This window comes from Anabas testudineus, chromosome 4 (genome assembly GCF_900324465.2).
Source record: "Anabas testudineus chromosome 4, fAnaTes1.2, whole genome shotgun sequence".
In the NCBI taxonomy this organism is placed as follows: domain Eukaryota; kingdom Metazoa; phylum Chordata; class Actinopteri; order Anabantiformes; family Anabantidae; genus Anabas; species Anabas testudineus.
In genome coordinates, this window is record NC_046613.1 from 6888283 (window position 1) to 6915326 (window position 27044).

The 27044-nt window shown below is 41.1% G+C and overlaps 3 protein-coding genes across 3 annotated transcripts; 2 read left to right on the forward strand and 1 right to left on the reverse strand.

Annotated features, from left to right (window-relative positions):
* Positions 1–753: 753 nt before the first annotated feature.
* On the reverse strand, positions 754–15357 carry kdr (kinase insert domain receptor (a type III receptor tyrosine kinase)). Its single transcript, XM_026345331.1, has 30 exons — positions 15046–15357; positions 14158–14251; positions 13865–14067; positions 13353–13474; positions 12127–12295; positions 11730–11869; positions 11202–11373; positions 10471–10585; positions 10208–10374; positions 9958–10114; positions 9042–9162; positions 8824–8935; positions 8387–8731; positions 7897–8043; positions 7681–7812; positions 5502–5608; positions 4955–5090; positions 4460–4564; positions 4230–4343; positions 3979–4067; positions 3545–3701; positions 3362–3453; positions 3127–3249; positions 2937–3048; positions 2751–2850; positions 2550–2655; positions 2096–2238; positions 1932–2004; positions 1601–1686; positions 754–1504 (listed from the first exon to the last, which is right to left on the reverse strand). Exons 1-30 carry the CDS (start codon positions 15140–15142, stop codon positions 1288–1290), a joined length of 4053 nt encoding a protein of 1350 aa, XP_026201116.1. The 5' UTR covers positions 15143–15357; the 3' UTR covers positions 754–1287.
* Positions 15358–18794: 3437 nt separating this feature from the next.
* srd5a3 (steroid 5 alpha-reductase 3) lies at positions 18795–20540 on the forward strand. The gene is made up of 5 exons (XM_026345393.1): positions 18795–19031; positions 19157–19308; positions 19399–19584; positions 19668–19793; positions 19930–20540. The coding sequence occupies exons 1-5, from the start codon at positions 18820–18822 to the stop codon at positions 20187–20189; spliced, it is 936 nt and encodes a 311-aa protein (XP_026201178.1). The 5' UTR covers positions 18795–18819; the 3' UTR covers positions 20190–20540.
* A 1205-nt stretch (positions 20541–21745) lies between these two features.
* tmem165 (transmembrane protein 165) lies at positions 21746–26989 on the forward strand. The gene is made up of 6 exons (XM_026345394.1): positions 21746–22077; positions 22472–22697; positions 22797–22972; positions 23462–23644; positions 23899–24004; positions 25554–26989. The coding sequence occupies exons 1-6, from the start codon at positions 21928–21930 to the stop codon at positions 25628–25630; spliced, it is 918 nt and encodes a 305-aa protein (XP_026201179.1). The 5' UTR covers positions 21746–21927; the 3' UTR covers positions 25631–26989.
* The last annotated feature ends 55 nt before the right edge of the window (positions 26990–27044 follow it).

The following is a 27044-nucleotide window of genomic DNA, read 5'->3' on the forward strand; positions in this document are numbered from 1 at the left end:
TTCTGTCATCCTCAAGCTGTAAGTTTTATTAAAAGGGTGATTTAGAAACAAAATGAAACAAACTGTCTTGAATACACCTATTGTAGAGACACATTAAGGCGTCTTTATCCAGAGGTAACAAGGGGCTGCGCTCTATATTTAACCCCCCAGTATTACGTGTGGAAACACTCCACTCCTCACAGCCTACATGTCATTTCCTCTAGTCTTCTATAATTAGTCAGGTTTATTGTCCTTGATTGTAGACAAAACTCATTGAGTTCTCATGCAATGCATCACCCATTCTAAGCTTTTAGGCCCATTATCAGAAGTTAGAGTAACACTCCATAAACATTCACCAATCATCTAAGAATATGTTGGAAAAACTCTCACGTCACATTATGACTTTATGACTTTATGACATTATGAGCACCCAGAATCCTTCGTGGATGATTTCACATTGAAGCTCTCACACCTGCTTTTTTAATGTGCTATTTGCTTTGTTGTCATAGTGACCCACACTGGCCTTGGCAGGGATATTATGGGCACTTTTAGCTGAAGAAAATACCCAAGGCTAGAAGGGTATTGTTCTTATACAACAAACACACACACACACAGCAACAGAGCAAGGTTGAGAGGATATTGTTTTCTTCGCGTAAGACTCAGAGAAAGGAAATGAGAGTTGTAACAAAGAAACAGACAAACACACAGATGACGACTGACGAGTACCACTGAGACTTCCGCGCCGAACAAAAAGGCAAAGCACAACAGCATTCGGAAACTGTGAGTATTTTTATTTTATAAAACTAGTTACATTTATTGCAGGTTTAGTAATACACTTTCAATAAAATACAGCATGTTATACGAATAAAGGACCTGTACAAATGTGACTCACAGTTCTGATAGAGCTGAGAGAACTGCCTCCTTGCCAGCAATTTATTGTGCCAGTAAATAAAAAAAGAAAAGAAAAGAAAAAACATTTGCTGACTGAATTATCTAAAAATTCCAGATAGCAACTCCTGCATTGGAGGAAGTGGGTGGATGTCGCCTTGGGAAGTAGGCGTGTCCTTAGACCTTTGACTCGCTGTGTAAACATGATAGTATCCCTCTGGCTGTCCAAGGAGAGATGCACACACTTATCATTCAACCTTTAGTTCCCCCACGCTGACTTATTAAGTTATTTATTGTGAACCGAGCTCTATTGTATATGCTGCCATCGTTCCTAACATGAAATACCTGTGGAAGGAAAACAAATGCTGTACAGTGAAAAGACTCCCGGGGTAAGAGTTTAATGGGGAGGGACGTTTGAGGTCAGACAGGTGGTGTGCTGTAGCGGATCTCCACATTGAACTTGTCTGGCGTCATGGACAGAGGAGATTTCTTCAGCATGTTGTGCTTCATAATCACCTCCTCGTTGGCGTAGATCGGGGTGTCTGTGTCGTCAGAGTGGTACCCTGACTGGTATCCGCTTGTCTGATTGGAAGATTCTGAAGCCAAAGACTCTTTACTTTTACAGCGCATTAGCTGGCTAAAGAGTGAGAAAAAAAGAGAGAGGGACACTTGCAATGTCAAACTCTTAGATTTACACCCACAAAATCAAGAAACCGTGAATGAATGTCCTCACTTGAAGTTTGGCGTGATTTGCAGCTGCTGATTCAAACCCTTCACCTCCTCTGGAGAGAAGCCCATACCACTGTCTGTGTGTCCCTCCTGCAGGAGAGGCAACAGTAGAATTGGATGTTGGTACTTGACAGGAAAACACTGACCCTCAATAACATCTTAACATTTTAGCTGAAAGTAACATTTACTTAAGTACTGTACTTACTGTACTTTTACTTTTGTACTTGAGGTCAAATTTAGAGATTGTACTTTTGCTTGAGTGTTGAGTTTCTGCAAATGTATGATAACATCTGTCTGTGTGCATGCACTGATTCTGTGAATTCACAGCCACTGACCATGACACTGCTGTGTGCCAATGGGATGTCCTCAAACGTCTTCACACTGAGCGGTCGACTCTGTTGGGACAGTCTGCACAGAGTAGGTACATTAAATTAATGACTCTTCCACACCAGTGGGTGGATTAAGTTTTAGGAGTGGTAGCTGAGATGATTGTGCTGACCCAAGAGATGATGGGTTGTCATAGTGAAGCTGAGCTTCAAGGATTTGCCCACTTTGGGGCCTGCTGTAGGGGATCCTGGGGCCAGGGGTCACTGGAGATCCTTCTTCCTCGCCTGCTGTCAATGGGATATAGTCCTTCCCATCCTGGAGATCAAAAGTACATTAAAATAATATCGCTTTTACAACCACTAGATCAATTCCACATGGATTACTTAAAACGTGGTTTTACATTCAAAGCAACAAAGTGATATCAAATATATCCCACTAATTACTTTTCCTTGTGCTGTTTCGGATGTAGTAGTTTGCGTCATCCTGGTTGTTCTACTTCAGCGTCACATAATGACTTCCTAAATTTCCCAAAATGACTTGGCAACGCTCACTGAATGCATTATCGAGATATAGAGGGAACACTCACAGCCATAACAATAGCACACTGTAAAATAAGACTGACAGACCTGCTGAGCACTGGCCTGTAGCAGGTTGCCCAGATGTTCAACCAGCTCTGCAAATGTTGGCCTGTCTGTGGGCCGATCCAACCAGCAATCCAACATGGTCTGGTATCTGTAAACGCATAACGTATTAAATCCCAGTAAGACAGTAGTTTGAGTTATATTTCTTTGATGTACTTGAATGCATCATTCTAAATCTCCACTTACATCTCAGTTGTGGCGTATTCTGGTGGTCTCATCCTGGTGCCTTCCTTAAGCCTCCTGCAGAAAGACTCATCGATGCAAACACCCGGGTAAGGAGACGCTCCTGCAGGACAGAGAGAGGTGATATTACATGTACACAGTGGTTAGTATGTATTCAGAATTAAGTTTACTAGTGGCTCCTAAACTTACCTAGGGAGAAGATCTCCCAGAGGAGAACCCCAAAAGACCAGACATCACTTTGTGTTGTGTACACCCGGTCAAAGATGGTCTCGGGAGCCATCCACTTTAGAGGAAGACGGGCCTGCAGCAATGACAGATATGTATATTTAGTTCAGAAGGAATCTACTTTAAAGGCTATAACAGTGTCTTGGGAACTCACATCTCCCTTGCGGACATAGTCAGGGTCCTTGTAGACATCTCTAGCGAGGCCAAAGTCACAGATCTTTACCACATTGTTCTCTGAGAGCAGAATGTTTCTAGCTGCTAGATCTCTGTGGATACACTACATGGAAAAAACAGAAATAGGGGAATTTGCATTCACAACCATCACAGCGTGGAAATAATGTTTTGATTGCTACATGCACACTCAGATTTCTAGATGATTTTAGTTTTACCTTGCGGGACGACAGAAACTCCATGCCTTTGGCCACCTGGAAGCTGTAGCTTATCAGGTCCTCCATAGTCAGATGGTCATCATCTGTGCTCTCTATGATTATATGTAAGTATTTTACAATCATAAATGGGAACCAAGTGTGTACAAGCATTGCAATGGGTGCATACAAGATATGTGTCAGCACCTTCCTGAGAGTTGGCGCCTGAAGCCTTGTCTTTAACTGTGGAGCAGACAGCCGTTCCTGTGCAGATGTCCAGCTCGGCAATCTTCCCCAGACCCAGATCCCCTTCTGTCACATCCTCCTCTAGAGATGCCCACCTCTGGCTATCCACGCGCTTCCTCTGTGGACCGCCAGAAAATATGGCTATGGTTATCATTCCAAAAAATGAGGAGAAACTTGTTTGACTCATATTAATGTTATGGTTATTATGTTGTTTGATTCAGGGGGCAGATTTTGTTTTGTCCACATTAGCTCTCAATCTGTGGGTCAGCAGTTGAGCGAATAGCTATGTAATGGTCCGTGGTCAATTATATGACTGCGTGCAGGATTCTGGGAGAAGTGTAACCACATCAGAGGGTCGGCTGCGGTTTACACTTACGTGGGTACACTTAATTTACCTTGTAGGGGCTGTACTCTCCACGCTTGCTCTTCAAGTAGCTGGAGAGATTTCCATGTTTACAGAACTCTACGATCACCATCAGCGGCCCTGAGGAGTCAGAAAAGTGCAAAGAGGAACTCATAACTACACATTATTGTAAGATCCACGAGAACAGGAGACATTCAAAATAAATAAGCAAGAAAAACACGGATAGGTTTGGAAAAACTTGTTGTCGTACAGTACAGCTTTGCCCTCTGTGTAATGACTCACCCCCAGGCTTCGTGCAGGCTCCCAGTAGGTTGACCACATTAAGATGATGTCCAATATGGATGAGGATTTTGAGCTCTGACATCAAGGCACGGTACTCACTAGATGTAGCTCCCTCTGTCGCATAATGAAACACGTTTAACCGTATGTGCATGTGTTTTAAAGGTTTGTATTGTGTTTACTCTTTGTTTGTTTGTGTGCGTGTGAAGAGAAAGGGTGGGCAAAATACTAACCCTTAAGCATCTTGACTGCAACAGTGGTGCACGTAGTAGCTTTCTCGATGCCAAAGGCAGCTGCTTCCACCACCTGACCAAATGCTCCTCGTCCAAGGGGATCACCTGTAATGCAAAATAAATATTTACTGACTTTTTGTTGCACTATCAAGAGTTTTTGGGGATTTTTTCTACCGTTGCTTAACAAACATAATGTTCTTCACATTTAAATCCGAACTTTTGAAAAATTAAAAAGAAACTATATATATTAGATAACAGTCATAAGCATTGATTATTGCTATGATTAATCCTGCTTGGTGTAATACCCCCACTTAGACTCTAGTTTCTGGGAGGCAGGTGTCTGACTGGTGGACATTTAATTTGTTTGCAGAACCAAAGCTGACATCTTCAGCTACATCTACGCATTCCCCCGAATGGTGAAGTGTTAAAATTAGTTTATGTATGACTTGTGAAGTAGCAAAGTAGCCTCCACAATGCTGGAGATTTGTGTCTCACCCAGTTTCAGCCTGTCCCGGGGAAACTCCCATTTGTTAGCGTCATACGTGAGCCTTTCACATTGCTCGTCCATGGGCATGTCCTCTGAGTCCAGGATCATGGACAGGTAGCCCGTCTTCAGATCCCCACCATTTGGCTGAAACAGTGATAAAGTGATATGAAAGGACAAGCAGAGCTGTGATGTGTGAATTAATGAGCCTCTGTTTGTCTCTGTTCTCTCCTCCTACAGTAAAATGGACCAGCAGTTTTTAATGATTCTGGTGTCTTTCCAATAAAAGGGGCCCAGTTGCTGTTGTGGGTGTACGTGACTTATGGGAGCAGAGAGTGGCCCCGTTGTTCCTAAATACAAAGGAGAGCAACCTCTGAGAGCCAGACAAATCACTACCAATCAGTCATGTGCCCCCTCAGTATGTGTACTTGAGTGTGTGTTTTCACTGTTCATATTTGAATCTCTCTCCCGTGTGAGATTACCCTCTGCGTAATTGGAGGGAAAATCCAAGAGAGGAAAAGCGTGGCAAAGGAAGGACAAGGGTGAGGAAGTTCTTACTCTCTTTCTTCCACGGATGACGAAGACGACTAATAACCAGAAAAACATGGCGATGACCACTGACCCAATAGGAACAATCAATTCCACGTTTGTTTTTTCTTCTGCACCTGAAAAAAAAAACAAGAATACAAGTTGCGGGTCAATTCGCAAATTAGTTCAGGATTTAAAAATTAAACATGTCAGTGAACACAGAAAACTAATTTGGGGCCCTCTTTTCAGCGTAAAACGCAGGTCAGTCACAGCTGATTGTCGAGGATAATTTCAGTGACGTACTTTGTCAGTGTTGCATACTGTCCAGGCAGGTTTTTCATTGTCTTTGGCATGTACACAAGTGTATGTGTGTGTCTGTGTTTAGGTTGGAGGAAGGAGACTGTTGGAATCTGGACTGTAAGCAAACTGATATTTTATCTAGTGATAACAAATGGTCAGGACGTACAAACAACAACTGCCAAAGACAACTTGGAAAAGGCCTATCTAAGTCACAGTAGTGTGTAACTACATGCTGTAATGAACCTCTCTATGCTACAATTCAGCTTAGAGGCTGTACAAAAATAATTAGGGGGGAAAGACAGGGTCAGAGCAGGGGAGGGCTATCTATTCTCTTTGTTGAAAAAAAAAGAAGGCAGTTAGAATTTTTGGGGAGAGCAAGAACTTTTTCCCATCAAAGATTCATTTTTCCCATGTGAAATATATTGTAAAAGTTATCACATCACGTATTTATTTTGAAGAAACAAGCCCAGACGTGGGAGTTAGCCGTCATGTGGTTGATGTAACAGACAGTCAGACGTCTGACTGGTTGCAATGACCATTTAGTATTTAACCTAAATATATTATTTTTTATTATTATTGATATTGTGAGGAGTTTATTGTGTTTCTTTTCTAGGTAGGGTCCAATGAAAATATCAATAATGCTATTTTATCAGACAAAATATATGTTTCTATAATTCCAAAATTGATTTTCTTGTTGGTGTTACCACTCCCCATTAGCAGTGCTGTCCTCTGAGAAAAGCTACTGTAACTGGGTCTGTATTCTGCTGGCGGGGACCAGGTCACGTAGGCCCTGGTTCAGCTCAGCACATTTTTGTTTGTTTGCCACTGTGTCTCTCTGATGGGGACAGAAAATCATGGATAAGAGAGCAGAGGCTGGAGCTGGGGTAAGGCTGACCTCTCCCTTTGTCCTGCAGTCTGCTCATTGTTTTGGATTTAGAAACTCCCAGGAGGATGTGTGCTAACTGGGACAACTTCCTGTCATGCGGAAGCAAAGTTATTCTTACTCTACATCTTTGACATCAGAAATGTTGTGTTACGTGAATTAGTGAAACCTTTAGGTCCAATACACCACCCGTCCAAAAAAAAGTCACCACCTGGATTTAACTAAACAATTAGGTAAGAGCCTCCTATTGGACAAATACTGCATGAATGATTATGTTTTAGCTGGCAACAAGTTATTTAACTCTAACTGATGCAGTGAGTAGCTTCTAATTTCCTAAACAACCATGTCAGAAGACACATGCTGTGGTTGTGGAAAAGATGTTAAACTGTTTAAGACAGGTCAAATTATTGGAATGTATGAAGCAAAGAAAACATCTGAGGAGATTGATGAAACTACTAAGAAGAACTGTCCAATAGAAGAAGGTCATGTGGTCTGTCTGTGGGGGCAGTGCTATGATCTGGGGTTGCTGCAGTTGGTCAGGTCTAGATTCAACAACGTTATGTGTCCAAACAATGTGGTCAGATGACTACCTGAATATACTGAATGACCAGGTTATTCCATCAATGGATTTTTTCTTAACCCTAACTTGACCTTTGAGAAGCTTTGGAATGTGCTGGAGAAGAATTAATACACACACTTTGTGAGTATTGTAGGTAAATTGCCAAAAGGCTAAACTCTCTTGCATCAGCTATGTTATTTTTAGTAACAGCTGTGGATGGATTACTGAAAATACCTTTCAACAGAGGTCAAGGGTCATGGTAATGTATTATGATATTAAAATGAACTAAAAACTACCACACTACTACAGCCTCTTGTGGCTGTGCGGCCTTTCATATCTGTGCCCAGGCTCCCATTGTCTAACAATCCATCCATGATATCAGCAAACAGGAAATATATCATTGTAGTACACTGAAGTATTTTAGCTTTATTTAGCATGACTTGGATCCTGTTCAAGCAGGAACTGACCTTCAGTTGTCAAAACGGCTTGTGATGTGTCACAGCTATGGCTGTTACAAGCAGTGCAGGTGTACAGACCACTGTCCTCCTTCTTTACACGCTGAATGGTCAACATGTGCTTATGTTGGCTCAGAATCACACCTGAAAGCAAAGAAATGTGTTCTTAATTGCAGCACCAACTCATGAAGTGAGTCTCATTTCTTTCAATTGCCGTGGACGTCTCACCTGAGCCCTCCACCACAGTACGGTTGTTTTTGGTCCACACCACTGTTGGGGTTGGTGTCCCAGTCACATTACAGAAGAGAGTGATCGTTGCACTCATGTTAACTTTTTGGTCGGTTAAGTTATTAACAATCTTGGCAGGCTCAAGACCTAAAATCAGAATCAAACGCAAAAATATAAATTAACGTCAGTTTTTAAAGGTGCTTTCCAACAACTTTCCACAGTCAAATGCCCCATTCTTAATATTTCTTCTTTTGTATGTATATTACTACATATTCTTCATGATCCCAGTATTCATGTGTACTACTTTCAAGGTAGTAACATCAAGATTATGTAATTAACACAGAAAACAAGATGTCTTACTCTACTGGGCTTAAGCACCACTTCGAGGACTAACAGTAACATGCCTGCTAGACTTCGCAGATTATGAATGTGTGACATTTGTGTACTTTATAAAAAATATTAAGATTGAAATGTGTTGAAATGTTCTTACCCCTGAGAGAAAGACGGCGTAGCAGGCAGGTTCTCTCCCCAGTCCTGATGCTTACCACCTGACAGGCATACAGACCCTCATCTTTGCGAGACGCGTTGGGCAGTGGCAGCTCCAGGGTTACGTTGGTGCCCTGATCTTTGGACAGCACGGCCTGTGACAGGGGTTTCGGCTGCAGCATCAGGGAACGACAGGGCTGCACCGAGGCCACCTGTTCTGACCCAGACATGGTAGTCACGCGGTACCAGGTGAGGTTGCTGTAGATCTGCCTGTCTGCCTTACACCTCATAGTCACATAGTCGTCTACTAAGGGTTCATTGGATGGTGAAACACTGACCTGCAGGCCACCTGATGGAGATGGACAATTAAAAATTAGAACAGGATGAATACTGAAAGGATTACAAACAGAACAGAAGAAAAAGAAAAAGCGCAATGCTCACGTGTGACATGGAAAAAGATAATGCGTGAATCCACTCCTACTTTGGTGGCAGCCATGCATCTGTAGAGGGAATGTGCCTCAGCTTTCTTAATCTTTAAAAAGCTCATGATTTTCTATGGGAACAAATGCACTCAATTAATAATTGTTCACAGATATATCCACAGGTTATCTGATGGCATTATAAAAAAGTACTGAGGTGGAATAAGAGGAATATTTTACCTTTTGGGCATAATCAGTGTCCAGCGTAATTTGTTCTACAGTGTTGGGAATAGCGCCTCTGCGGATATCGATCCAATTTGTGCAGTTCACATGCTGTATGTCAGGCTTAACCAGCCCTGACCTGTTGAACAAAAACCAGTTGAAATTAAAAGACAGATTTTTAAACATTGTGGCACTAACTGTGTGCTTATTAATGCTGCTAAGTGACAGAAATAAAGAATTTGTTCATTAATTATCGCCTTTTATTCTCTTGTTATATAATATATTTTAGTTATTTGAATATATTTTTAATTACCCTGATAAATAACTGAGTATTAACAATAATGATGAAAAGAAGCTTCAGCTTCAGCAAGAAGAATTTCTTTATTGACAGAGAGCACGACAGGAACAACAGGAAGCATAGTCCCTGACTGACAAAGTGTTCAGATGTGTAAGCAGAAGATAAGGAAACTGTTGCTACCTAAAACAAGCCTCCTCAATTCTGTAAACACTGGTCAAATGACAGCGTAGCCTCCTGCCGAGAGTTCCCGTGTGTACAGTAAATTACACAGACAGAGCTGCTTGTATCTTAAACAGTCGATCTACAGAGGCACATACTGTAGCTTGAGGTAAAAATCTGATTTTACAACTTTGGTAAACACATTCTGAGTCTGAATAATTGATGTCACTCTAAAAATGGACATTGTGAAGAGCATGAATCACGAATGCTGATCTGCATCGGTCAAAGTGCGCTCTCATTGTCTCCTCTCTTGTTTTTGTCAACATCACGAAAGGAGCCATTCCTCTCTCAAATCAACAACCTGTTTACAATGAGTGACTGAGCAGCATGTGAACACTGCGTGCTTACACAAAAGGAAGTCCCCCCTCTCGCTCTATTTTTTCTGCTTCGCACATGTACTGACTAAAATGATCTTACTCAAAGGCATCTGGACAGTCCTTTTTAGACGTCCACTGCCAGTCGATGCGTGTAGGTGTGGGAAATCCACGAGCAGTGCACCTCAAGGTGGGGCTGCTGCCGTATGGGTACACATCAGTGTCCACAGCCACCTCTTTCTCGATGATATGAGGAGGAACTGTGGAAGAATACACAAAGTGTTATCATCACTGACTGACAGCATCAGACAACTAAAGAAGAAGAAAAAAGGGGAATAGCAGGGAGTACATACTGTTGACCAGCAGCTGGAAGGAGCGTCTCTGTTCCTCTTTAGTTATCTTATTGGTCAAGACAATTGTGTAGTTCCCTGCATCCATTTCTGTGACTCCTCTGATAATTAGAGAATCACTTCTCTGTTTGATTCTGTAGTCATCCTTCAGTGTTTGGCCATTTTTTAACCTGACAGACATGACAGAACAAAGCAATGCTACTGAGGAAACAGTTAATGAAGGGTATGACCAAGTGAAACTACTTTTTCTTCTACTGTGAACGTACCATTTGAAGCTGGGGTCAGGGTAAGCGGAGTACTTCACAGTGAGCGTAGCCTGCTCTGTCACATTTACCTCCCAAACCTTTTTCACAGAGTCCTTTATATCAATGAAAGGCTTTTCTAGAAAACGCAAGAAAAATCATGAAAAGCTGTTAGTTACACAGGTTAACAATAAAACCTCATGACAATGTCAAAGTAACCTTTTCAAACACATCTACTCATCAGACTAGGAGCTCAGAAAGCAAAAAACTGTCGCTCTTTAACTCCTCTTTATGTTTCAGGGGGGTCACATTGAGAAATACAGTCCCATGTGTTCAGCAAGAGATAGTTCGGCAAACCTTTCATGAGGTCTGGTAATATTATTAACAAAAGTCTCACAAAACCCTCAGATTTGAATTACTATAACTGAGTAAACAAAAGAAGTACCAATTTTAAATTGAATAGGCTCTAAGAAATCACCCCACTCAAACTTCTGCAATAGTTTTTTACATGACATTTTTTAAATTTTCTCAATTGACAGACATCCCGTCTCTTCCATCGCTTCACGAATGTTAAATACTGTAGACCGCAGAACAGCAAAAGGAAAATCTAAAGTATTAGCGGTTTCTGCATCAGCAGTGAAAAAAAGTGAAAAAAATCAATCTCAGAACGCTTTAGATGTGTTTTTACCCAACACTGTTCTAGTTCGAGCAGCAACATCACTAATGACAGCCACATATATTCTCAGTGCACATACCATAGACTTTAAGAAATGTAGAGGCACTTTTCTCCATCTGCCCGCTGGATGCAGTGCAGGTGTATTCTCCGGTGTGGTCGACTGTCACGTTCTCCACTATGAGCGTGTTCGACAGCTCCAGAGAGTTCCACAGCTTCTTCTTGTGGGGCGTTTTCGAACCGTTAACTGAGGTCTGACATAAGGGGGACACATAAGAAATACATCTTTTTAACACACAATCTGGAGTGTGGAGGAAACAGTTAAATACTGGCTTGAGTCCACTAAGCCTATTTTTCTTATGTAAGCAGTCTGAACATTTACAACACATCTGGTTCCCCTTTGCACTTTGACCTGATGGTACAGAGATAAACCGAAGGATTCCTGGAAACAGGAAGTCAGGACTATGTGCGAGGATAACAGGAAGTGAAACACGGGACTCTGTGTATCTCTGCCTGTCTTCAGCTCTGAGCCAAGCAGGCTGATTGAAGGTGGTCACACGAGTTCACCGAACATATGGAAAGACATCAGCAGTAAAGGCTTGGGACTGACCAGGGCCTGACCAGAGTGCGTCCAGTTGAATTCCAGGCCCACATTGAGCTCGGTGTGGGCAGTACAGCTGAGCACAAGCCGCTCCCCCACAGACAGCCTCACTTGCGTGGGGGTCAGGGTGAGGTCATAGATTTTGAATCCTGCGGAAAAGGAAGGGAAGACACGGTACTCAGTCGACAGCCTATTGTTCTCAAGAGACTGCAGACTCCCTCTCTGCACTTACTCTCCCTCGCTCACTCACTTCAGGTCCCTCTCTCATCTGATTATCACTATCACTTCATCTCTCACAGACACTAAAGTTAGACATGTTCTTTCCGTTACCTATGTGTTATTCCCTCAGACTCACAAAACACACATAGAAAGTGCACATTATTGTTTGTATCTTTGCTCATCTTACCCACAACAGCCACAATGTAGACAGGGGAGCTAAAAGTCTCATTTCCAATACGAGTCTGACAGGACACGACGCCTGCAAAGCTGATCAGGTAACTGGGAACGGTGAAACCCGTCCTGGCGTCCCACAGAGACTCCTTCCCATCAGGATAAAGCTCCTTCTTTGGATACTTCTAATAGACACAGAATATTACTCAATTTCATAAAGGAATTCACAAAAACAAAAGTCAAACAAGAAGTTATGTTCCACATTAGGTAAAAGCTCAGTAAACCAACAAATACACAGCTGGAGTTACTGATAAAAGAGGAACTGATTTCACTCCTGAGAATGTTTCTTTATTATTAGAATTATTCATATATAGTAATAATAATAGTACTATTATTATTATTATTATTATTATTATTATTATTATTATTATTATTATTATTATTATTATTGTTATTTTTATTATTAATCTAGCCACAGGGGTTGCAAGCCAGTGATTTCTGTGCCGGTCCCAAGCCCGGATAAATAGAGAGGGTTGCGTCAGGAAGGGCATCCGGCGTAAAAATTGCCAAAATAACCATGCGAATCATCCACAAGACTTTCATTATTATTATTATTATTATTATTATTATTATTATTATTACTGAACTGAACTGAACTGAACCGAACATCTAGGAGTGTTAATGTTACTTTGGATACAACTTCATATGAGATCTGTCAAAATTAAGAAAATGCAAAAGTGAAAAAGCAAAGGAAACTAACATCAGTGGTGCCAACGCAGTCTTTTTGGGAAAAAATGACTTTGAGGTTGACAACAGAATTGTTTCAGAGAGTCAGAAAACAAGATCATCTCAAATCAAATCATCTCATCAATACATCATTTGGGCCTCTGTAATATCCAGCAAATGTTGCACATGAGTCTTTAGTTTTGCTATAAGCTTATGCAAGTGCATCTTTTTTGTTTTGATTCTCACAGACTCTGCAGGGTTCACATATAAGTGGGGAAATGGTATTGGGTAAATAGGTGTATTGATACATCAAATCCATGGTTCAGTTAAGACCTGATTTATGTTTTTCAACAGATAAATGTCAGACAGATGAGAGTTCATGCTCTGCCTTCTATATTGTCACTCTTTTACTGTCTTATTGTATGGTCTCTGCACAAAAGGCCAGTGATAGGTGGTCTTAGGACAATAAGGTTTGAGTCTCCACTGTGAGCGACACACAAACAAACTCGTCCTTACAGTGTAGAGCGTAACGTTGAGATTCTCCACCGACCCCCGGCATGGTATCACCACTCGCTCTCCTTCACGGATGAACACCAACTCATATTCTTTCTCAGATGGCACAAATGGCACCTTGTAATCTAAAATAAAATCACAGCAAACATTTGTTGAGGGTTTAGATGTTAAAAGGAAAGCAAATAAGAAGGTAAACAGATCAACTCTAATGGGACGAGGAGGAGGTCAGGATGGAACCAGCTAATCATTAAATATGATTGGTGCTCTGAGCATTTGCTTAAACATGATGTTGACATACAACGTCCTGCTGTAGCAGTTTATTCTTTGTGGTGGTATTGAACATGAACTTTTCCAATGACCCACTTCAAGTGATCTTAGTACTGAAAAAAAATATCTCACCATGTTTTAACCTTGTAACAGTTTAACTATTTTGATGGTGCCACTGGATTTACATCATTTTGCCAAACACTTTATATAAAGTAACTCTCCAAATATTGTGTTAAAATAGATTATACCGTGGACAAAAACGTGAACTGCTACTGAAGTCTTTCCATCTTCAACTTTCAGGTCTCTGTAGGAGCACTGGTACTGTCCCGTTTCATTGACAGTTGCATTGAAGATCCTCAATGTTGTGCAGAACAGTCCTGACCCACTGCAGTCACTGGTGTAGAAGCGTGTGCTTGTTGGAGGTGTTGTCCACCTCAGGTACAGCCGACCTCTGCCAGGCAACAGATAAACATTAAATGACCTGTTTGCACAAAATGTTCATGAAGCATGGATAGAGGGAATTTAGTAAGTTTATATGTACCTGCAGGTAAGCTCTAGGTTTTCAGACTTGTTCATCCTATGGATGCCATCGATGTTAAGCATTGGTGCATCAGGCATGAACCTCATTCCAATGCCTGCAGGAATCAACAACACAACTCACAATCACAGAAAAGACTGACAGCAGACACTGTCTCGAATGATCACATCATCAGTCACATTGCTATATATTCCAAAAACACAGTGTTGTGCCTTAAAAAGGTCTAATTTAGATCAGGTCAAAAGCATGTTGTAGTAACTGAGTAAAACATGGGAAGTCTCCAGTATGGGGTGTGTGTGGTAACTAGATCTCTGGCTGCAAGGGCCATTTTTCCATTGTTGAAGCAAATGGCGGAGCTGTGTCAAAACAGGAAGCAGGGGAAGATGGGCCGGGTCAGGCCCAATGGCCAAGCACAGTGTGGCCTAGGTGGGGTTCCTGTTTCTGAGGATACACCACCCCACCACCCCCCTGTGAGGCCCTAAAGTTCACACTGTATTGTATGGAGAAAAAAAGCTTACAAATAGGAATAATACACATTTGTTTTAACATCATGACTTAATTAATGTCGCTTAACGACCTCTAAAATATCTTTAAATAAACTAAGATCATGACTGGTTGAACTTCTCAACATGCTCCTTTGTGGTTAAAGGAGCTCATAATGCGAGTTTTCATCTTCTTCAAATGTATGTATTGCACACACTTTTGTAGCTGTTCAACACAAGTCTGCACAACATGATACAACTAAAACTATTCAGTAGTACTGTACATTGTAGCATGTATTAACAAGTATGAATGTGTTTCAGTATCAACAAACGTCCATTCAATTATGTAACTGAGGAGAATTGTTAAGTTATACACTAAGACTTGATGAGTATTATTTGATTGTCCTACCAGCAACAAAGCTTATTTCCAGAATAATGCAGGATAGTGTGTGAATCACGGAGACTGCCCGAGTCATCATCCGACAGGAGACATGGACAGTCTTCATGAAAGTAAAAAAAAAAAAAAAAAGCTTCACTGCTGTAATAGTAGTCCTCCGGGCTCCTAAAGATCCATTAACTTTTGATGCTTTATGTTCCACCCCAGGTAAAGTTTTCCTCTTCGAAATGTCATGAAAACGAGCAGCGGTGGACGGTGACCAGCAGTGCGTAAAGTGCGTGCGTCCCCATGGAGCTGGAGCTGCTGCTGAGGATGGAGAGACGCGCTGCGGCGGAGCAGCCTGCAGGGGAGGAGCGTCCCTCTCTGTCCCTCTCTGTCCCTCTCTGTCTCTGTGTAATGTTGTCAACTGCTGGTGAAACGATGCTCAGATTGTTTTTTTTTACCAGAGTTTTACTTTGAGTGCTCAACTTAATAAGCAGAAAGAAATATTTTAATACTTTACCCACTAAATACTCCACTGTGTTCCCCAGTCTGCAAAGAGACAGACAGCCAGCAGCTGAATTTGGCGACTTTTTGTCCTTTTTGTGCATCAAACCTATCACATAAAGACACTTAGAAGGGGAACTGGTGATAAATATCTGAGCATATTGATTTTATTGATGATAAAACAAAACAAGTGACTATGAGTCAGTAATTCAAAGGCTAGTTTTAAGATTAGAGCACAGGGGCTATAGGGGTGGTTGATTGATATTTGTACAACCCTACAGGTACATTCAAGTTTACTTTAAGTATTCTTCTTCTAAGCTAAAATTGTGGTTTAACTTTGTAAACAAACAACTATGAAACAAATCACTGATATTTTAAATTTTTGGCTTAAAATAAATTTGTTACAATTTCTTGTGTGACATGAACAGTATGTATAGACGCTTTTTTGTTTGTTTGTTTTTTGTTTTGTTTTTTGTTTTTCAATAACTGTAACTCATGTGCAATAGTTTACTTTTAATATTATATAATATAATATTTAGTATGTAAAGTATAGTTTCATTTAAAAAAAGACGTGAGCCAATTTAGTATACTACAAGAAGTATACTTGGGAAGTACAGTATACTTGGACCTAGAGCATTATAAATACAGAAACCCACAAATAAAAAGAGAGAGTAAGTAATTAATTGTATCTGTTAAATACTCTTCAGCTGAACAACAATGTCTGATAAGGTTTGGAAAGTGGGGACAGTGGAGTCTTGGACAAACAACATACAGTCACTTAAATTAGTTGATATCAGATTAATTCTACTTTTAAAACAACAGCAGGGCCTAAATTGCAGCAGATTATTAAGTCTGATGACCATATTTTCCACAGGAGTGGAATTTCACTTGACGCGTGAAGGCGTGGATTCAGGAAGGTTTTGGGAGATGGTGGGGCTGCATGTTTAATGTCCACATGTTTCCTGACCTGGTCGCTTCTACAGGGACTCACTGGGTAGTAACCCTCCTAGCTCCCTACTAACCAACACTTCCTGGAGGGCACTCCACACTAAATAAACCTCTGGAAAGCTGGAAACTGATAACATTTTCCTTTTCTTTTGTTTTTTATCCGACTTTGTTTTCCAAGCTCAATATGAGGTTATTGCTTTGAACTCTGGCCCATGCAAAGACAAAGAGACACATGAAAGACACATTTTAAAGTATATAGGGAAAACACAGGAGGAGGAAAGACTGGGCAAGGAAATGTTTGTGTGGAACATAATTTACAAGATACTTTTATGGGTCTTGACCATTAAAAAAGACTGAATGTGAGAAATATTGATTTTGAAGGACTTTCCCAATTACTAATAAAATTGTGATTAAATATAATTAGAAAGACACTATAAACTTTTATTTTTTTACCACAAACCTCTTCTAGTTTTTACATCAACAGTGAGCTATGGCAACATCCTGTCTTTCTGGTGTTTGTAATGAAATGACATCTAAAAAAAACTCCTATTCAAATATCTTCAAAAAGCTGTTTGTGTTTATGCTCTGAGATCACAGGAGGGATTTGTCCCACAATGCAGTTCAGATGAGAAGTGCACTGTGACTGACGCAGAAAGTGACTGATGTAATTTTAAACAAAGGGCAGTCTTTATGTCTATACTTCAAAGAAAACATATATATATAAATGCTTAGAGTGATTAGACTTTATTATCAATGTTTTTTTCTTAAATGACATATTTTATACAAGCAATTAATTCATAATAATGAGTCAGCCATGAGTCAAATCGAAATGTCAAAAACATAACCCAAATCTCAGGAAACAGTAAATACCTAGTTAAAAGAGGACAAGAAGATTTTTTTAAATAAAAATCATTACCAACAATGCACAAGCGGTCAGCAAACCCCTGTAGAAAACCTGCAAATACAGGAGCAGGAATAGTTCTACATTTAGGACAAACATAAAATCATATTCACATTGGAGCTGAGAGTCCCTGAGATAAAACTAGGTTCTACAGGAACTCCTGTGTTGTTCTAAGTGTTTCAACAGTGCTCAAGCTCCGTCTTCGCTTTTAAAGGGCAGCTGCAAGAGCAGTAAAAGAGAGAATGTCAGTAAAAGTTCATTTTAACTTCCTGAAATTATCAATAGAGCGAGAAAACCGTAGAGCAGGAGGAAGCCCTGGATTTAGGGATAAACATGAGCCTTTGGTCAGATATTATCAGCACTTTGTGTGGTATGGGAGACAGGAGTTGTAGGCATGTACAGTACAGTAAGTGGCACAAAGCCATTTCAAGTTTTTTATTATCACACTTTCTATTGTAATTCATTCCAGTATCTCTGAGATTTGTTTGTAGCTACATTAAAGTGTGGTGGCCGTGCCAGATTACTCACAAGCTTCTGGATATATTGTGTCCTCCAGCATGTAACAACCAAAGGGACAACAGGCTCTCACTCTCTGTGTCTCATTTCATTATGTCAACATTTTTCTTTTGAATTTTTTTGTCTAAATCCTCACACGCTGAGCAAAATTTTTTAACACACATTTAATTTTTTATGGTGTACTGGCCATAAAGCACCACCTTGACTGAGCGGAAGGAGTTTTATGCAATGACTGGGGGGTCCTGCTTCTGGCACAGTAAAAAAAAAAACAGGAGGACACTGAGGACAGCAAAGGAAAGGGGGCAGGAAAAAGTCCACGCTTCCTCAGACAGGATACTGTCCTCCTCTAAGAGGTATCCTGGAATCTAAAGTCTCAAAGGACTTAGCAAGTCATTCACACAAACACGCTTCTTTTCTTATGACACATTACTGCATTGTCAAGAGGAGGAAGACACGCAAGTGACGCATGAACCTGTGAGAAGAAACCTCAGCAAAACTGAACGTGAGTGAAGAACCAAGGCCATCGTGTGTTTTAACGCTGTCCTAATGAAACATTAACATGCTGATTTGATGTTAGTGCATTGGTAATAATCCAATAACAGAATAGAATAGGTTAATCAGTACGAAATGAGAAAGTAACCACTAGGCCTGTAATCTGAACACTTCTGAAGAAGGGTCCTGCATGTGGGTGATGCTGCCACCTGATGTGGCACCTCCCCAACTTGTTAGCTTAGTCTAAAGGCCACAGTCAAAACTATTCTCATGGACACTGTGTATAATACATTTCGCACAAACACTTGTAAAGTTGCTAAATTGTTTAGATTAATCTTTACTCTCCCGTCGTCAGCATTTTATCCGGAACTGTTGCGACCGTTTCCTTACGGTCTCATTTCAGTGTTGCACAAAACAATGCCCGCGACGCTTAGAGCTCGAAGATGATTAGGAGCTCTGCGACTTTCAGCCTCGTTGATACTTTGTGGTCTTTTCTAGCTTTGTGTTTCTTTGTGGCTTTTTGTGTTCACAAAACCACGAGTAGATACTCAACATGTCGCCTCCTCGTGTTATTTCAGGATCTCATACGGTACGGAAAAACCAAACAGAACCTGAAACGAGACGACTGGCTGCGTGTGTTTGATGTCCCAAAAAGGTTAAAAGCCCTTATTGTGTCTTTGTGTAGACTATATACGTTTATGTTATATTGAACCGAAATGTTAAGGCTCCAGATCATTAAAACTTAATAGTCATTTAGTTGTGCGTCCTTTTTGTTTCCAGGTGGTTCTGGCACTTCTATGCCCTCTCTGTTTGCTGGAATGGACTTCTCCTGGTCCTGTACCTGAACTTCATGTTTCAGCAGCAGTCACTGCCGTCGTGGTTGACTGGGATCTTAGACATATTAACAGGTGTACCCAGCAGTGCCAGTCAAGGTGAGCTGACGTGTCTCTGCTCTCTTACCAGTTGTGCTTTTCTGTTTGATTCATACTGGTTGTTGTCTGTGTCTGTGTCTGTGTCTGTAGTCCCACGGCTGTCTACTCTGCTGGTGCAGCTGCTGCTCTGGGTCCACTCCCTCAGGAGGCTGCTCGAGTGCCTGTTTGTCAGTGTTTTCTCTGATGGAGCCATGCATTTGGTGCAGTACATGTTTGGACTGGGGTATTACATTGTACTAGGGTTGACGGTGCTCTGCTCAGATAGGCTAGACACAGGTTAGAAACACATATTAGTTCACTCTACATCGAGTATTCACTGGTTCTGCTATGTGGTAGTGAAGTTTGTGCTTTCCATTTAGGGACTGGCACTCTCCTCTCTCAGCATGCTTGGCTTCATGTGGCTGGATTCGCACTTTTCACTGGGTCCTCACTGCTGCAGCATCAATCCATGGTTCTGCTGGCCAGGCTTCGTACTGGAAAGTCAGGTAAGCTTGTGCAGTTGTGCATGTTGCTTTGATCACCTGAGACAAATATCTGCAACCTCATAACTAGCAACATGAACGATTGCTATATTGGTTACACAGTTAGTGATGTTTGTTTTTTTCTTTTCTTGTTTTGTAGGAACAGTGGAGACACTGGCGCACAAAATGCCAAAGGGTGGCTGGTTCGAGCTGGTTTCGTGCCCACATTACTTTGCTGAGCTTCTGATTTATGTCTCACTGAGCTTGGTTTTTGGTGGCCTGTCTCTTACCTGGTGGCTTGTTGTCCTTTATGTGCTCTTCAACCAGGCACTGGCAGCACAGCTGTGTCATGACCTTTATATTAGTAAATATGAGTCCTACCCAAAGCACAGAAAAGCATTTATACCTTTTTTGCTGTGAATACACTAAAAGTTGTCCGGGGATCTGAAGGATATAAAAGGTAAACTCATGTCTCCTTCAGTATTAACATGGTGCTTGTGACCAAATAAAGCTGCTCAGTAGCCAATGATGAAACACTGGCTGTAGTTGGTGTAAATATGAAATATTCATATTGAATATGGGATGCCTTCAGGTGAGAGGCAATGTGTTTTAAAGAGACTGCAGTAAGGTTGTTATGTTGAAGTCACCTGAATGAATGTGTTAATTGAAACAAGAATGCTTGTGCCAAAGTAAAGTACCTTTGTCTATGACTACACATTTTAAGTCCTACAGCATGCCATTTTCTCATGTCATCACTCACAAGTAAGTTGTTCTGCTATTAAAATAAAAAAATAAATAATTAAAATGTTTTTCTCATTTATAAAAGGTAGTTTTAAACTGAAGGAAAAATCAGCTTTAATTTCCAGATATATAACAACTATGGTAAAGCAAATGAGCACATATAATGATGAGAGAAGTATCATTACACATAAGTTATTTTGGTTTAAGAGGAAAATGTTCTCATTATTTTGAGAAACAGAAGAACTTGGAGAATCCACCAGATGGCGATGTAATTTACTGTCAGTCTCATTAAAAGTTAGATGAAGTTGTGAAAGAGTATTTGCATCTTTGTAAAATGCAAAGTAAAATAAACACAAGATTATTCAGACTTTTACAGTGGCCAGAGTAGAATTAATATTTAGAATGATGTCATTTAATTTACAATTTAAAAATGTACAGCACGTTTTGAGCGCACATTTGTTGTTTGTTTATTTGTTTTTTTATTTGTGTTTTTTGGTTATGAGCAGCGACAAACTAACTTTTATCTGTTTCCTTATAAGTATGTAAAGGACTGAAGTACATCACTTCCTGAGGGTTTTGTTACTGACAACGAAACTGTCCAATCACTGAACTTTCCGTTGCGTACGTCAGTCTACACGGTGACGTCATGACGCTGCTGGTCCAATCAGCTCTCTGGTTTGCTGCTCAATGCGGCAGAGCCGTATAGAGAGCAGAGCTGCAACAATGAAGAGGGTCATGTGATTCATGAACCATTTTCTACTGACAAAAACTGTAGATGTAGCAGCTAAAAACACTTGATCTAATTTATATATTAGATATAAAGTAATGGTGTTGTGAAATATTATTTATATTTACTACAATTGTAAAGATTTGTGTTTGTGGAAGAAACAGATTAGAATGAAAATGTACCACTGTCTACTCCACCTCTGGTGTAAGACGTGTTGTCGTCTTTTACTTACTGCTATTATTATTAATCTCTCCATTAAGTGCTTTAATTAAATTAAGCCGTTAATATGAATGTATCCTGCATAAAAGTGAGGGTAAACGCACTGAAAATCAGGGAGCTCTGTAGTAATAAGTTAATATGACACTGTGAATGGTCTGCAATAGCTGCAATATACAGTGCTAAAGTACTTTTGCTGACTTGCATCTAGCTGAAGTCATAAGACTGCAGCTACACAGCTAGCTACTGCTGCTACTGCTGCTACAGCTGCACCGGTGTTGACTGCTGATGTCGTCACTCTCCTTCTTAACGCACTCTGGGTCGCTGTGATCGTGACGTGTATCACCGAGGCGTCCCTGAAATTACTCGGCTTTCTAATATGAAGTTAGCCGCTCATGTTGCCGGTGATAATAAGTGATTGACGGTAGTTAGATTAAGGCGCAGATCATCTTGAAGCAGTGTTCTGGAGCAATAATGCCTCTCATGGTCGGTGGAGGAGATGGACGGGCTGCTAGCAAACTGATGTACGTCTTGTTTCCGCTCGCCGCCGTGTTGTTGTTGACGGTCGGAGTTGCTGCTGTTCCAGAGGAGCAAAAAGCCGTCCAAGAGCAGCCCGCCGAAGAGGTACGGCTTTTAACTTCATTATTACCGATTAAAACTGCTGTCGTCGTCGGTAGGGAGGCTTTTAGAAGACGCCGGCGCGGCCGCTGCTTCCTAGTAGTAAGCTAACGTCACCACTCTGTTAGCCAGCATGCTAACAGAGACATGTCACGTTTTGTTCCGGGTGTTGGGTTCAGCTGGCTAAAGTTGGTCTTTCATTGAGAAATGTGTCTGGAACAAATGTAAAGGAAAGCTAAGACGTGTGTGTGTTAGCACAAGAGGGTCACCCTGACCTAAAGCCACCACCTTAGTTCCATTATCGGTATTTAGCAGAAGCGTGGGGCCCCTAACCGTGACGGATATTCAAGCTTTTATTACGAGCTGAATGCAACTGTTGATGTGTTTCTTTGCTTTTCAGAAAGCACTAACTACACATACGGTAGGCCCAGTCGTTTCTGAAGATGGCTCCACCAAAGGGAACCTGGGTTTCATCCATGCTTTCGTGGCCTCTATCTCAGTCATCATCGTCTCTGAGTTGGGAGACAAGACTTTCTTCATTGCTGCCATCATGGCCATGCGTTACAATCGCCTCACTGTGCTGACAGGTGCTATGCTGGCCCTGGGAGTCATGACCTGTCTCTCAGGTTAGTAGTACTAAACACCTTGCTCTTGTAGAAAACTATGGTGGGGTTCTTCTTAGTTTTCTGAAGAGTAATGCACTAATCTCTGTCCCCACTCTGCAGTGCTGTTTGGCTATGCCACCACCATCATCCCGAGAATCTACACATACTATGTATCTACGGCTCTGTTTGCCATCTTTGGTGTACGCATGCTGAGAGAGGGGCTGAAAATGAGTCCAGACGAAGGCCAGGAGGAGCTGGAGGAGGTGCAGGCAGAGATCAAGAAAAAAGATGAAGAGGTAGGTCAGCTGTTTACTTTACGCGTGTAAACATCCATCATTTTTATATGAACTAGCCACATATCAGCGCTCAGTGTGGGTACTGTTTCTGACTGGTAGCTTCATCTGTGACTCACAGATGGCTCACATTACTTTATAAGCAGCAGAGCAGTCACAGGGCTGCTGCTTTCCCGAGGAACATACTGTGGTACATGCATATGCAAAGAGAAAATACCAAAAAGATGTAAATGTAAAATTAATTGAATTTAATTAATTAAGTTAATGATTTTATCGTACCAATGTGACCTAAAGCATTTTAAAATATATTATTGTATTACTTGACTGCATGAGAGCATGCACTCAAATGGTCTTTTATTATATTTTATTGTTATTGTTGTAATAATCTCCTCACTGTTTGCAGTTACAAAAATTCCACCGTATTTCAAAATGTAAATGCGGCAAAATGTTAAGTGTTTCAAGGAAAATTTATGACTTTTGTTGTCTGTGCAGCTCCAGCGAACTAAGCTGGCCAACGGGACTCCAGATGTGGAGGCTGGATCAGGGACTGCCGTACCTCAGGCAAAGTGGCACAGCTTCATCTCACCCATCTTCCTCCAAGCCTTCAGTCTCACCTTCCTTGCAGAGTGGGGGGACCGCTCGCAGCTGACCACCATTATTCTAGCGGCCCGGGAGGTTGGTCCCATTTCTTGTCTGGCACGCTGCTGTGTTTTGTTTTTTTTAAAATACCTTTTTGTAGAATATCTTAAAGCAAGATTTGGGGTTTTCAACTTGTGTGGCTCCTGAGCAGAATAAATCTTTTTAGCCCCACTGCAAACGGCAAATGCCCCTCGCTGCTGTGTGAATACACTACTCGTTAATGTCTGAGGTAGAGCAATGTATAATTTTCTGTAGTATCAACATAAAACATGGTGTTTTTATATTCCCAGGATCCATTTGGAGTTGCAGTGGGTGGAACACTTGGACACTGTTTGTGTACAGGACTGGCTGTAATAGGAGGGAGAATGATCGCCCAGAAAATATCTGTCAGGACAGGTAAAAGGATTATATTTTTAAATAGTGACTGTGGCTCACAGTGGCTCAAAACATTTGTAGAAAGAGAATTGATGTGTACACACAACCTAAGAATGTCTGTTCAGTTCATCAGTGTCAAATTATATCCTGAATGTTGTTCCTCAATGAAAGTATTTAAGAACAGAAACCGCAAGTGGGAAAGACCACAGCGAGTAAAATAAACAATAGTAGCAGTGACAGCAGTGTGTGTTCAGGCACAGATATAAAGTGAATGATCACATATCCGAAGAGTGACGGTGTGTTTCCACTGCACACACCTGTCCCACTCCCAGTGTCCTGCTCAGCCAGCCCAAACAAAACACCTGACAGATGGTGTTAAATTTTAATTGAAACTTCAGTTTGTCTTCTTAATTTACTGAAGGAGGGACATAGCACAGTCTGTTTTTCAGGACACGTTGCTCCACATCACATGGTCAGGTGGTAACAAACGGAGATGCAGTGTTGACTTTTTATTATTAATTTATTCATTTACTTTTGCTAATGCCAGTCTGGGAAAAAAACGTAGTAAATGATAAGTTTGTTTGTTTGTTTTTTTTCACATAAAGTCATAGCACACTATCAGGTGTTATATAATGTCACTGTCACACGTTTGTGTAGAAATTACAGAAGTGATACCCAGTTCCCCAATTTCAGGCCGCCATAAGGTTTTCCAGACACGTGGTTGCTTGCAGTTTGTCTCATGTGTTTAATTGCCTGCTTGTAGCCAAAGTTGTAATGGTGATGACAGAAGCCAATGTGAGATACACCTTGTGAGCCACACTTCAGTATTACCAAAATCCACTGGTTGTAATATAAACAAAGCGAGCGCTGGTGAGCCAAAGAAGACTTGACTGCAGAACTCTCTCCATAATAGAGAAACCGGTTCAGCAGATCAGAGGCACTCTTAAGGAATCAGGTGTGAGTTTTCCAATGACCACTGAGCACAGAGGATTTCATGAACATGTACAGAGGTTACGTCGCAAGACTCAGACCTCTGTTAGCCACAAAACAGCACGGCCCTGTTACGGTTTGCCATGACGTATCTGCCCCTTGACTTCACCAATAATGAAGCTGTTGCTTGTAGAATCCAAATGAATTCTGAAGTATCCTATTTGCTCAAGTTAACCTGAAACCAAAGTTAAAAACCAGACAGGTTAATCACCTGATCTGAAGCCTTTTGTGTGCTAAAGATAAAACTTATCATGCATCACCAGAGAAGATACCCCGCAACTGGTGTCGTCACACGCTTTCAGCAGTCATTGAGTGCATAGGAAATGCAACACTGTAGTAAACATGACTGCTGCACATAGTAAAAGTACCCTGAAACAAAACCCAAGCATGTGAAGCATGTGCACTTTGACCAGACTTTATTTTATTTTTCACAAATCTCAAATTGTGGAATACAGAACGAAATAAGTGTCCCAAACTTTATGGCGGGTGCTGTACATGTTTGTTTTGTTTTTATTATTATTTTTGTTTTTTTTATGAGACACTGTATAATTGACTGTGCTTTCCTATTTTGTTTCTACAGTTACAATCATTGGAGGGATTGTTTTCCTGGCGTTTGCTTTCTCTGCCCTGTTCATCAAGCCAGAGACGGGGTTGTAATTGGATGAAGACGTCCGGTTTCACTCTGTATATACATGTAAAATGTGGTTATGTTGCTGTAGAAGGACTGTAGTTTTAACTCGGTATGTGTCCAACAGAGTCACTGGCTAAACAGACAGACTAAGCTCTGCCCCCTCTTTTCTCAGAGAAGCTCTCCTATCCTACAGGTCAGACCTCTTATAGAATATGAAGTAATATTTCCCACGAGTCTCCACCTGTACAACACAGCAAAGCCTCATGGGAGGTGTAGTTATATGTAAATGCTAACAAAATGTATCAGTATTTTCACTTGATGAAGTACTAGATACACATTTAGCTTGGTTGAAAACGGTGCATTAGTGAGCGGAGGGGGCAGGACTGTGGCCCATTGAGGAACGTTGCTACCTTTCAGCCATTTTCCTCACTCTCACCCGTCTCAGTTAGACGATCCGAGTCCATTTTTAAAAAAATCTTTTGCCTTTATGTTTTTTTGAAAATGGGGAAATGGTTGATATTTGTAAGTTAACATGATGCCAGCTGCTGTCAGATGAGAGAAGACTGACCGTAGACCGAGCTGTTGCCTGAGCCGAGCCTGGTTGTTTATTTCCACTTCCTCTCTAGGTGACACTTACGCTACAGTACAATAAACCTCATGGGGAGTGGGCCTACTTTCACTGGAAATGGAACCATTTTAGTAAGAACGTATTTTTGAGGTCAGATTTGAGTTGAGATTTTATTTGAGGCGAAGACATCACTTAAAATGTTCCCCATCATTGTTCTCCCGGTTTTACTGCTGATTTGTAGAGACAGTTTTTTTTCTTTTAACAGAGACCTGAACCAGTCGAACACCTCTGCATCCAGGTGTCACCATACCAGTGTTGAATACCTGTGTAGGTACAGTATCCAGAGAGCTACACCACAGCTTACAGCTTGTGTGCGCCTCTTTAAAATGCAAATTACACATTGAAGACTTTGCCCGGAGGCCCCTCATATTTCCTCCTACCTGTGTCAGGTACCGACAGTAAACAAAACAGGGTGAAGAAAGGCCAGTAAATGAGCAGCTTTACAGCTTCACTCTGATATGTGATAAAAGCCATTCTCAGTATGAACTCCGCTGCCTACGGTTCACCTTTTTATTTAAGATAGTGTATTTATTCAGCCTCATTTTCTTTCTTTTTAGCATCTGTACTGTACACACAAAGGGTGGGGTAACACTATAAACAAGGATGGACATATTTTTTTAAGTGAACTGGCTAAAGCTGCTTTGTCAATATTTGACAGGCTGTGGCCAGCTGTGAAATACTTCAGTTTGTGATACAGGTTGAATGAAATGCCTATAAATTTAAAATCCTCAATAAAAAGGTTTCATGTGTTGTCTGATTTCCAAACCAGTTCTTTGCGCTGTACTGAAGGTGAATGACAACAGTGCACACAC